The sequence below is a fragment of the Xenopus tropicalis genome, chromosome 4 (genome assembly GCF_000004195.4).
Source record: "Xenopus tropicalis strain Nigerian chromosome 4, UCB_Xtro_10.0, whole genome shotgun sequence".
NCBI classification, from domain to species: Eukaryota; Metazoa; Chordata; class Amphibia; order Anura; family Pipidae; genus Xenopus; species Xenopus tropicalis.
In genome coordinates, this window is record NC_030680.2 from 127,103,979 (window position 1) to 127,116,688 (window position 12,710).

At 44.4% G+C, this 12,710-nt stretch overlaps 2 protein-coding genes across 2 annotated transcripts; both read right to left on the bottom strand.

Annotated features, from left to right (window-relative positions):
• Positions 1-1,229: 1,229 nt before the first annotated feature.
• naa80 (N(alpha)-acetyltransferase 80, NatH catalytic subunit) lies at positions 1,230-4,751 on the bottom strand. The gene is made up of 2 exons (XM_002935636.5): positions 4,647-4,751; positions 1,230-2,551 (listed from the first exon to the last, which is right to left on the bottom strand). Exons 1-2 carry the CDS (start codon positions 4,667-4,669, stop codon positions 1,513-1,515), a joined length of 1,062 nt encoding a protein of 353 aa, XP_002935682.2. The 5' UTR covers positions 4,670-4,751; the 3' UTR covers positions 1,230-1,512.
• Positions 4,752-9,136: 4,385 nt separating this feature from the next.
• Positions 9,137-12,694, bottom strand: hyal1 (hyaluronidase 1). Its single transcript, XM_002935635.5, has 3 exons — positions 11,566-12,694; positions 10,146-10,235; positions 9,137-9,901 (listed from the first exon to the last, which is right to left on the bottom strand). The coding sequence occupies exons 1-3, from the start codon at positions 12,472-12,474 to the stop codon at positions 9,584-9,586; spliced, it is 1,317 nt and encodes a 438-aa protein (XP_002935681.1). The 5' UTR covers positions 12,475-12,694; the 3' UTR covers positions 9,137-9,583.
• Positions 12,695-12,710: the final 16 nt, after the last annotated feature.

A 12,710-nucleotide genomic window follows, 5' to 3' on the forward strand; every position in this document is an offset into this window, starting at 1 on the left:
ATATATATATATATATATATATATATATATATATATTGCAAATTTGCTTGAAATTATGTTTCCATAAAAAGTTGTGTTTGGGTGAAGTTCCCCTTTAATAAAAGACATCCCTTTCCCCCTTACAGTAAGCATGGACAAGGCTATGCGTTCCCTCTCCAGGAAGCTGGATGATCAAGAACTGACCTTACTCTGGCTTCAGGATGCAATCTCATCTCTGACTAAACATTAACTACAGCAGGGTCTAAATGTTCTAGCACCAGAGCAAAGCAAGTGATGCACTGGGGTCCAGATAGGAGCCAATGGGGACTACAAAACTTTTTCCGTTGACTTTACTAATAATGGCTTCCTCATTGAGTTCTCATAAACGGACTCTGGAAATGGCATCTGATTTCCCAAGGTTGTTTTACTGGGTGCAGACAACCTACTGGAATAGATCATTTTCTCAGTGCCTTTCTTAGCAAGCCTAGAACCAGGCCCGGACTGGCAATCTGTGGATTTTGCCAAATGCCAGAGGGGCTGCTGTAAGATGCCATAGACAGTCACTATTTATTGGGCTGATAAGGGCTGTTTGGGCCTCTGTGTACTTGAAATGCCAGGGTCTACTTTGAACCCCAGTCCAGCTTTAGCCAGAACTAGCTTGGGTTGGAGCTCTAGAATCGTGTAAGACAATTCCATGTAAAGGGAGAACATTTGTCCATAAAACTTGGTTCTTCTCTCTTTTCCTTGTCCTGCCTGAACCTCAGATAAAGTACCTAAATACAGGGGAAAACAGGGTGAACCTATTGACGCCCCAAGCATCTGTTCTGCTCAAAAAGTGGGGGGTTACCAATTAGTGAGCTGAGTCATCTACTTGTTCCCGTTGCTAGCAGGGAGAAAATTGCTGGCCCCACTATGGTTTTCCAAAGGCATAGCTGCTGTACGAACAATTTCCCAAGTTTGTTATTAGCCTATACCAATAAATACCTTACAATTATGCCAACAGGTATTTCCTTCTACAAAGCCCAGTTCAGCAGGAACACTGTGGTGCATAGCACCTTTTAAATACATTGTGGGTCACTTCAATCAATATTAATTATTATTAGTTCTTGTTCCACAAGAGAATTGCCAATGAGTTACTTTTTCCTGGACTGTTTATAGCTTGTTACCCATCTTTGCAATGTGAGTAATCGGTTTACCCTGATGTCTTATAGGAGGGTGCAAAAAAAATTGAAACAGGAACAACAAGTCTATTGTACCACAAATGCTTTTTATCTAGTACACTTATAATACTTTTATTGATAAGAACAGTTTTGTTCAGGAACTAGTTACTATTTAATGTGAGCATGTAAGTGTGTCTGTCTGGTCCTCCTTCAATCTACCCAGAGTGGGTCATTCAGTACAAAGGATCACAGGTACTATGGTACTGATCACATATCAAAAAATTGCATCATAAATACTGTATAACTATGTATTAAAGTCCCTGTGTTGCTTTATTTGCAGTTTTTGATTTAAATGCCTCCTCTAAAAATTTCACTAGATACTTTTCTTCATCCAAAATATGGGTTGCCCACGGAAGTCTCTGTATGGGGTTTGCAGGGCAGAGAGGATTCCTGTTTGGTTGCTTAAAGGAAGGGGAGATTGTGGCTGTGCTGGAAATGGGTGAGAAGGGTATGGAGGTGCCGGAGAGGGAGAAAGGGTAAGGTTTGCAAAAGATGAGAAAGGAGTAGTGACAACAGAAGCAAGAGGTGGGGGAACGAAGGAAGATGGCGGTAGTGGAGGAGGTGGTGGTGCAGATATCAAATGCACGGAAGATGGTGATGGAGGAGAAGGTGCAGATAAAAAATGCAATGATGGTGGTGGTGGTGGTGGAGGAGGAGGAGGAGGTGTTGTAGATGGCAAATTCATAAGAGATGGAAGTGATGGTAATGGAGGAGGTGGTGGTGTAGATGAAGAATCAGAGGAAGATGGCAATGGTGGAGGTGCAGAACAATCTTCAGTAGACAGTGAAACAGAAGTTGAGACTGGAAAAGCTCCAGCAGCTGACAACACAGAGTCTGTGGGATGAAGAGCAGCAATGTGACTTGGCGTGGGCTCTTCCCTTACTTTAGACAAGCGCTGCAATATGCCCATGGGTAGAAGTGTTCCCAGAGTGCCCATACTCTGGATTGGCTCAGACAGCTGGTATCCAAGGTGGTGGTAAAAGTCTTGCTTGTCATGTGTGGTAAGGTGTAAATTTCGGAAGCCTCTGCTTCTGGCATATTTCTCAGTAGCCTCCATCAGCTTCCTTCCATAGCCTTTTCCTCTCAGCTCTGTGCTGACCACAACTGACTCCACAAACAGACTATCGTGGCTCCCAATGACCTTACAGAGACGGACATGGCCAAGGGCAGGCCCATCAGGGGAGCTAATGAGCGCAAGGCACACAGGAAAGTCATCACAGGAACGCTCTAACGAGTGCATACGAGCGCCCAGACTCCGCTGCCATGTTTCATTCAGGAGTTCAGCGCAGGAAGGAATCAGCTTTGGGCAAGTATGCAGGGGGACAAGAGCAAGACTCAAGGCAGAGGCTTCCCTGGCAGGGACAGGAAAATACAATTATTTAGTGAAAACAAGTGAGAAATGATGTAGGATTGACTCTTCACAATAAAAAGGTGCCGTAATCACATACTTAGCCCCTATTATTGTAATGACATTTTCACATACGCTTCAATAGATCTGTTAATTTCCATCACGTCACAGGCTACAATTACATACAGTTATACAGTATAAATGCATTTCTTACATTGCATCAGCTAAGCCTTATTATAGGATAAGTAAACTTTAAAGTAAGTGAATATAATATTAATGAGAAAGCTATTCTAAGCACTTTTGTGATTTACATTCACTTTTTTTTTTTTTAATATTCAAAGATGTTATTAAGATTCAAAGTCATTAAGGTTAATATGTACGGTTAATATGAATGAATGTTATGGCGCCACCTGCTGGTCAGTTTCAGAATGTGATATAGTCGAGGAAGTTGTCAGGTGAAAAAAAAAAAAAAAAGCTGCCTGGGCTGATGTTCTTCTGGTTTGAAAAGACTTGAGAAACATCCGTTAACTTTCCTCACATCTTTCCTAACCATAGAAACATCAGACCAGCCCTCTTCCTTTCATCTGACATCTTCCTCGACTACATCAGAAACTTATGAGCAGATGGGGCTGTTGTAACAAAATTAATTCATATTAGCAGCACACATCCCCCTTAATATGATTGAATCTTGAAAAGAATAAGGAATGTAAATTGCAAAAGTGCTTAGAGTAGCACTCTCATCCATTTTACATTGACTTATTTTAATGGGTTACTTATCCTTTATCTCTTTGTCTTTTTCGGCTGATGCCATACAGTGTGTGTGCCATGGCAGTCAAATGAACTCCACCCTCACCTTGTTCCATGCCATGAAGTCTTTCTGCTTTCCAGAAAATCTGTGCACCTCCCATCACTTTAGACTGGAACATGGCGAGAGATCGGTTGACTCTGTGAGGAGCCTTGTGGGACAGTGGTTCTGTGTGTGTCTGTATACATATATATCTCTATACTCCCTGCCATAAAGCAAATTGGTTTCTGCTGTTCCCCAGAAATAAAATAGCAATATTCACACAAGTACCAGGAAATGCATTTCTCTAAGCACCTGGCAACTAAATAACAGAACCACTGGGACTCAGAGGAGAGGGGCTAAATAGAGAGAGGAGCAGCAGAAAATACAACCAGAAACCAGTTTAACAGCCAGTAACAAGCACCAAAGGAAGTCAAAATAACACTAAACAATAAAATATGAAGACTAAATAAAATTGCTAAGAATATGTCCATCCCTAACTTGTGAAGTCCCCTATAGAGCCTGGTACAGCATGGCATGGGCACAGACATTAGTATTTAAGGTTATTTGCAGCACAGCCAAAACCTTCTAAAATGAGGAAAATGACAAAAATGAGTATTTAAAGGTGCAGTGTATGAGCTTCCATTTGAAGCAGTGTAGGTGGTTTTTCACGGTGAGGGCAGTGAGGTTGGGGAATGTCCTTCCTAGTGATGGGGTAATGGCAGATTCTGTTAATGCCTATAAGAGGGGCCTGGATGAGTTCTTGATCAATCAGAATATCCAAGGCTATTGTGATACTAATATCTACAGTTAGTATTACTGGTTGTATATATAGTTTATGTATGTGAGTGTATAGATTGGTATGTGTGGGTTAAGTGTGCTGGGTTTACTTGGATGGGTTGAACTTGATGGACACTGGTCTTTTTTCAACCCCATGTAACTATGTAAAATAAATACATTATCCCTCTTTAGAGAAACAGGAGTATGTTTTGCAGTGCGGATATAAATACAGTGACTCCCCAGAGCCCATTGGTTTGCACTCGCTATTCCCATATATGGGTAGGCTGCACCATTCATTGTACAATACACTAATGTGGGGCACTGCTTTATTGCACTGTAACAGCCGAACCCTCCCATTCCTGGGGCTGTTGATCAGTAAGAGCCGGTTAGATGCGGGGACAAACCAAAGTCAGTAACTATACGCGACTGTATATATATAAACTATAATGGACTTCTCCATGAGTAGCACAGTCACACCATTAGCTCCCAGGCTGCCCGCCCACACCCACTTATTATTTAATCATACAGCACTCACCTCAATCCCGACTGTTCCCCCATGTGCTACCGAGAAATCAATTATAGCGTAGCCAATCAAACTCCAAGACGTCAAAAGGAATTGACTTGCGACGCGGTGCATGCTGGGACTTGTAGTTTTTACATCAAAATACTTGCATTAGGGTAACAAAGCATATTTAGAGTGTCAAATCCACTAACGCAGGCGTATGGAAGAACATGGGAGTGCTGCTGGGTTATCCTTCCCTATATTTTAATAATGGACACCTTGCTGCTGTATTAGTATAGTATAACTATGCCTGCTACTGAGCTATAGGAAAGAACATAGAAAATGAGTTTTAGGCATAGGAATTAAATTCCTAAGCAAGAGCTCTCTAATATTCGTTCAAAAAATGCAATTGAAATTGCTATTTAAAGCAATGCTGTTTTCTGCGCTGCTCCAGCTGACTCTTGAAGAAGACTATAGGTTTTAAGTTAAGCAGAATATGTTGGTACTATACATATGAAGGATGATAATGTCAGATTGGAGCTGGCAGTCTTTCTAGCGCCCCCTCTCGCCATCGTGTGCATAGTACAAAGGGGATGTGAATGGGGTTATCACAGGATGTGAGGGGGGCTGGGAATTTATGCTTCTGCTGGAGGTAAAGGTGCTCACACTACAACTGCCTTGGAGTTCATGTAACCACTGGATATTCCAACATAAAGTGCCAGTGGCTTTTTGCAACCCATACGTTTATGGTTATTATTGCTGAGCTGATGAGAGACGTAGATGACAGCAAATGCAAATACATTGGTACCGCTGCTATGAGCTGATACAGACACTTACAGCAGTTAGTAGCCTTTCAGATGCACCCGTATCAATTGTGTTGGAAGGGCAATGTCTGAACTACATTGGACATGCTAGGTGTTTTCCTATATCAGGCCTAGGACTGGTAGTACCATTTTGTTATTTTACTACCTCACATGAGTAAAAGTGAGTAGAAATTTTGCTTAAACAGATATGAGCTCTGTATTAACCGCCCCCTCCCTTCCCCCCTTTGTTGTGGCCTACAGATACAGACAAGCAGAGGTGCATTTTGCAAGGGGTTTATCTGTGCCCTGGTTATCTGATTACCCCAAGAACCAGTTACCTGGAATAAGGAAGTAGTCAATTTCCCTGTTTGCCCTCTTTAACTCAAAAAATGACAAATAACATTAAAAGGTTATGTTCAGCACAAACCCTTTATTTTTTAAGATCTGTTGGATTACAAACCCCTGAAAATGAGCAATCATTACTTGAAAAATATAAAATTGTGGCCTCTGGTATCCAGATTATTATAAAAATGGCATACAATTTAGGTTTTAGTTTTAAAGTGCATTTTATGTATGAATAATGTTCATTATAAGGGAAAATTACCACTCACAAATATTTTGTTGTTTTTATATAATTAATATTATTATACTGCACTAAATAGGTTTCCTCCTCAGTGTGTAAGAATTTGATCAAAAGGTTCCAATTTTCATCCCCAGCCCTTCCACTAGCTTTTTTTAAAATACAACAGGTCTGATGTTCTTCTGGTTAGAAAAACATTAGAAACCTCAGATAACTTTTCTCACCTCTCCTAACCAGAAGAACATCAGCCCAGCCCTCTTTCTTTTACTTGACAACTTCCTCCACTACACCACGGTTGGAAACCGTGTAACAAAATGTATTTATATTAACAGTACATATTCCCCTTAATATGTTTAAATCTTGAAAAAAATGAATGTAAATTGCAAAAGTGCTTAGAATAGCACTCCCATGAATTTTACATTCACTTATTATAAAGGTTTACGTAACCTTTAAAAAGAGATAAGCTCTATATTACCCACCCCTCCTTTCCCCCCTTTGTTGTAGCCTACAGACCAGCACAGGAGCATTTTGCAAGGGGTTTATCTGTGCACTGGTAATCTGCTTACCCCAAGAACCAGTTAGCTGGAATAAGGAAGTAGTTTCAATTTCCCTGTTTGCACTCTTTAGCTCGAGAAATAACAAATGACACTAAAAATAATAGGCAAAAATTACATTAAGCACAAACCTGTGGGACCTGTTGGATTAAAAATCCTGATGAGCAAATGAGCAATCATTTCTTGAAGAAAATGAAATTGTTATTATGTAAATGGCATAAAGATCAGGTTTTGGTTTCAAAATCCATCTTTGGTATAAAGAATGCTCTTTAAAAGGGGCAGTTACCTCCGCCAATATTTTACTGCTTTTATATCATTAATAATACAATATTCTTATATGGCATTTTACGAGGTTTCCTCCAGATCAAAATGTTCCAATTTGTACCTTAGCCCTAGCATTTTTGGAATACAACTACTCAACTCACCCAGCTGGCCATATTAGACATTAGGATTAGGGGTCCTTTATTTTTACAGTTTCTACAAATGAAATGGCTTTCCTGTCTTTCCTCCCTTTAAAGGAGAAGGAAAGCAAAAAAACGAAATACATATTTTTTGTTAGGGCATCAGCCCCTGTCTTGAATCGCTACATTACCAAATTAGCCTCTGCTACTGGATCGGCGCACTGTGCCTGAGAAGATTCTGCCGTCTGCTGTCTTTGGCGCCGACATTTTCAAATGCGGTGACGTCACTTCCCCCTTCGGCCGCTTCTACTGCGCATGCGCCGCTTGGTGAACCCTGTGACGTAGCTGGCGCGCTGGCGCGCTGATCTGTCAAGGAGCCGAGTGAGTTTTTGGGCAGAAAGGTTTTAAGAGCTTTACTTCCTGGGACTGTGGCTGTGGGATGCCTGCTGGATGTGGGACTGTGGCTGTGGGATGGCTGGGGATGTGGAACTGTGGCTGTGGGATAGTGGGACTGTGGGATGGCTGGGGATGTGGAACTGTGGCTGTGGGATGGCTGGGGATGTGGAACTGTGGCTGTGGGATAGTGGGGCTGTGGGATGGCTGGGGATGTGGAACTGTGGCTGTGGGATAGTGGGATAGCTGGGGATGTGGAACTGTGGTTGTGGGATAGTGGGACTGTGGGATGGCTGGGGATGTGGAACTGTGGTTGTGGGATAGTGGGGCTGTGGGATGGCTGGGGATGTGGAACTGTGGTTGTGGGATAGTGGGACTGTGGGATGGCTGGGGATGTGGAACTGTGGCTGTGGGATAGTGGGATAGTGGGGCTGTGGGATGGCTGGGGATGTGGAACTGTGGCTGTGGGATAGTGGGATAGTGGGGCTGTGGGATGGCTGGGGATGTGGAACTGTGGTTGTGGGATAGTGGGACTGTGGGATGGCTGGGGATGTGGAACTGTGGTTGTGGGATAGTGGGACTGTGGGATGGCTGGGGATGTGGAACTGTGGTTGTGGGATAGTGGGACTGTGGGATGGCTGGGGATGTGGAACTGTGGCTGTGGGATAGTGGGACTGTGGGATGGCTGGGGATGTGGAACTGTGGCTGTGGGATAGTGGGACGGCTGGGGATGTGGAACTGTGGCTGTGGGATAGTGGGACTGTGGGATGGCTGGGGATGTGGAACTGTGGCTGTGGGATAGTGGGACTGTGGGATGGCTGGGGATGTGGAACTGTGGCTGTGGGATAGTGGGACGGCTGGGGATGTGGAACTGTGGCTGTGGGATAGTGGGACTGTGGGATGGCTGCTGGATGTGGGATAGTGGAACTGTGGCTGTGGGATGACTGGGGATGTAGGAATGTGGCTGTGGGATGGCTGGTGAATGTGGGATAGTGGGACTATGGCTAGGGATGTGGGACCGTGGGTGTGGGATAGCAGGTATAGTAGGGAGAGATGGTGCCTATAGTAGCAGTGGGGGGATAATAGCCTCTGGGAAGGGACTGGGGCTGTGGGATAGCAGGTATAGTAGGGAGAGATGGCGCCTATAGTAGCAGTGGGGGGATAATAGCCTCTGGGAAGGGACTGGGGCTGTGGGATAGCAGGTATAGTAGGGAGAGATGGTGCCTATAGTAGCAGTGGGATAATAGCCTCTGGGAAGGGACTGGGGCTGTGGGATAGCAGGTATAGTAGGGAGAGATGGTGCCTATAGTAGCAGTGGGATAATAGCCTCTGGGAAGGGACTGGGGCTGTGGGATAGCAGGTCTGTAATGCAGTTTCAAGTTGGCACAGGAAAGTCTTTCTGCTCTATCCAACTCGATTTCAGCACAGCAAATGCAGCCAGAGGCACTGTGCAGGACTAGAAAAAACACAGGAGCATTCCGATTGGACAGTAGAGTGAAGTGGGCGGGGCTAAGGGGGGTCAAGCATTTCTTCAGAGACTGCAGATCTTGAAAGGAAAAAAAAAAAAACGGAGCTCTCTGCTGTGCACTGAGCATGTCTGTGTCCTGGACAATCTGTGTTCAGTGAGACAGGAAGCTGCACAGGCTTAGAGCAGGTACTGCATTTACTGACAAGACTTTTCCATGTCAGAGCCAGATTAAGCAACAGCACGGTGAGTTCAGGAAATATGTTAAGGACTGTGTTAAGGCTAAGTTATTGAGCTCATGTTGTTTTTAGACTTTCCTTGTCCTTTAAACAACAGTGGCATCAACTGTCATTTTTAGGGTGCTAAACATATAGCGCTGTTGCCACAGAATGCTGGAAGTTGTGGCTCCTCACAGTTCTAGGGGTGCAACATTCCAGAAGCAGCTGTGGCTCTTACAGAACTAATGGCAGACTTGGAAGATCTGCCACCTCTGGATGTGAATCCACAAATGTGCATTTTCAGGCTGAAATCTGAAGATGCCATTTCCTGACCTGTGTTTTGAATGCAAACATCTAAGTTTGTGCTTATTGCCCCATATGGCTGTGTTCTACAGTGCCAATGCCTGCCCATGCCCATGCTCATCCCATGGCTAGACAGGTAATAGGGAGCTGGGCAACAGCTGCAGGACAGTGAGTTTATCCCTGTGCTAGGCTGTAAGAAGGCATTAAGCATCAGATATACATTTAAGTTCCTCTCCATGAAGTTCTGGCAGTGTCACAATATTCTCCTCCGTGTGCAATCCTCCCCATCCCAACCGGGATAACAGCGACAGTAAAAGTGTTCCCCAAAATATAAAATGTCCCACTTGCTGGCCTGCCCAGATACCACAAACCCCCTGCCCTCGGGGTGCCTCTTGATCCTGAAGCTGTCTGGGTGCAGATGCAGGTGGGAATCAGATGAGGGGTCTTTCCTCACGCAGCGCCCATTCCCTGTACACACTGCTTTACTGCACAGCATGGCGCTGCTGCTCACATTCACCAGATAGCGACCCAGAGTTTCATCTATGTAGGATTTCACTGCCAGGCACGACTCCTAAAAATGAGCAAACAGAACAACACAATCATTACTTGTCCCTTACCCACAGTGATGCAGAAAGAAGGGAGAGGTAGATAACACACATCCCTTTCACACATACACAAAAGCGCATCCTTGGACACGCAATCCAATGCCATAATCACAGGCAGACAGAGACATAGGTGCAGGGCATGTATCACAAACACCATACGGGAGCACAGAGGGGAAGAAGCAGCATTTTTGCAGTATATATATATCTCACTTCGCTCCTGCTGTAGTCTGCGTTGCCCCATAAGATGATGCCAGCGGCGCCAAGGGCTGCACTCTGTCCTATTGTCTGGATGAGATCCTCCTAAAATGTACAATGCAAAGTAGTTATCACTGTTTGTACTTAAAGGGACAGCAGCACAATAAAATAAACTGAAATGCCTTCACTTAGATACATTATAATGCAAGGATCCGTGTTGAGTTACATACAAGCTGCACAATGGGGTTCATCTTCTAACATACAAGGTATTAAATCACATTTCTAGGTTTAAGCATCCCACTTCTGTTTAAACATTTGATCAAGAACTGTTTAGTTCATGACAAGATAATCTATATGAAAAATGAATATGAGAAAAACTACGACCCTGCCATAGTTTCTTAAAGGGGACATAAATCTTCCCTAAACCTGACTGTTTTGGATTCCCTATAAAAGAGGATTATTCAATGAGAAGCATCCTCACTCTATTCCATTGTTAATATGCTGAGATTACGATGCAATAGCTGCGTGCCAACATTACAATGCAGTAGAACTTGTTATTCAGAGCTAGAACAACTTGTTTAATGCATTCAGTGATGATCACGTGATGATCACGTAACAGTGCAGGCAGGACTCTCAGTGGCAGATACTTTTGCATTAGTTGCACCACTGGCCCTAAAGAAATTTGTTGAAGTGTGTGCCTTTAAGAATACATCTTCTTGATTGCTCCCATAATTTGTAAACCCTTGACGGGGAATGCTGTAAGCAGTCCAGTGATGTTTGGCTTGGACTCCACTACTATGGAAGGTTTATATCTACTATAATATGTAAGACCCAAATTCACCTGCTTCAGACCATTTTACAGTTTGGGAACATGTTGTGTTCCAATTAGTGATGAGCAAATGTGTCCCATTTCGCTTCACCAAAAAATCTGTGGGCATTGGAATCAATGATCTTTTTTTCACAGTGAAACACGGTAAAAAACTCATCACTAGTTCCAATATATTGTGTAAGGAGAGTAAAAGCCTATGTGGAACCTACTTTCCTGGAAATTATCCTACTGGGGTTCACATAGTGGGAGAGCTTAGTGCAGCCCCAGTGCTGTTGTATGGGACTGTTCTCCTAAGTTATCAGAATATAGCTAATTACATTGATTTTTAATATATCTGGAGAAGCAGGGGTATCAGATTCCAACATAAAACCATTAAATAAGGATTAGCCAGTGCCAGGGATAGATCCCAAGCTGAAGTGCTTTATTACACGAGGTGCTAGTAACCACCAAAGTTGGCACCCAAGTGTTTAGACTGGAGATATATTGTTCTATCTGTGCAGGGGGTTTATTTTGTCCATTAAATGGCTGGTGTATAAATTGTGCCAGCACTATAAGAAGTGCAATCCAAAAGGCTGACTACCGATGGATCTTCTCAATGTGTGTTACCTGGGTAAGGAAGTCCATGCTGTATGTATAGACTATACGTGCATAGGGCAGAACAGGAAGGTCCTTGGCCACTCTTATTCCCTCCAGGACCCTGTGCTTCACATACGGCCCAACATGTTCTGACATCTTGAGTGCTTGTTCCAGGTAGATATCAGGGTAAAGAGCCTGGCTGGCCTCCCACAACCACGTCAGGTTGTCATTTCTGTGTATTTCCTCTATGGGGCATTCGCCTGTGTAATTCTGCCCGTAGTTTTTCTTTTTGTAGCCATAGTTATAGCAGCTTGGGAACCCATAAAATCCCCAGAGCCCCTTGGGCCTCAGCGCTCGCCCCAGTTCCAGAGTGGATTGCATTAATTTTCGGGCAGCCGTCTCGAACTCAGCCTTGGCCAACTCTATCACTTTATCGGGGGGCAAGTGAGGGTAGAATTCCTTCACCAGATCCTGGGAACTCTGCTGGTACACCCTCATCTTATCCCAATTGCGAGCCCACAGCGGCCGCCAGCTCTCCCAGTCCACCACTGCTACTCCATTAAAGCCTGGGTGAGAGATGGTTTCCAGCAAGTCCATGAATGCCTTGTCCAGGTGGTCCCTAAGGCTGTTATTCTGGGGCAGCCCCCCATTGACAGGGGAGAGGCTCTCATCATAATAGGGGTAGAATCCCAGCTGGGAGCTGTAGAAAATCACCACCTCTGAGCCCTGGAACGTGTGGTTCTGGTTCAGCACAATGTCAAAAGCGCTCAGGTCAAGGGTCACTCCGAACCTGTCCAGGCAGGGGCTTGTGGGGGCATTCCACACTGAGGCGAACGGGCGGCCTTTCAGAACCGGGTCAGTACCAGCAGCCAACCAACCCAGGAGCCCTGACAGCAGGAAAGTATAGTAACCAGCCAGGGAAAGTGCCTGGGAGGACATTGGCAAATTGGTTCCACTTGGGCAGTGCGCTCCTACGGGGAACAGCAACAGTCGCTGCAACTTTGTAGTCGCAGGCAAATGCAGGAAGAGAAACTGTTTGAACTGTTGTGCTGAACAAGCACAGCCCCGCTAGCCGCCTTACAAGCTTCTTCTGCTGCTGTCATTACCAACAGCATATAAACTAATGGAAAACTCATGGTATTGCTACACCCAGACGGCTCCTCCCTCCCCGCCCG

What these genes read in the sequence shown, in the direction of transcription:
- hyal1 (XM_002935635.5), bottom strand. Translation starts at nt 12,474, where the DNA reads ATGTCCTCCCAGGCACTTTCCCTGGCTGGTTACTATACTTTCCTGCTG. An exon ending in GCATGGACTTCCTTACCCAG is followed by an intron (nt 10,236 to 11,565) that starts GTAACACACATT and finishes TGTACATTTTAG; the next exon opens with GAGGATCTCATCCAGACAAT. An exon ending in CAGACTACAGCAGGAGCGAA is followed by an intron (nt 9,902 to 10,145) that starts GTGAGATATATA and finishes GCTCATTTTTAG; the next exon opens with GAGTCGTGCCTGGCAGTGAA.
- naa80 (XM_002935636.5), bottom strand. Translation starts at nt 4,669, where the DNA reads ATGGGGGAACAGTCGGGATTGAG. An exon ending in GGGGAACAGTCGGGATTGAG is followed by an intron (nt 2,552 to 4,646) that starts GTGAGTGCTGTA and finishes TGTCCCTGCCAG; the next exon opens with GGAAGCCTCTGCCTTGAGTC.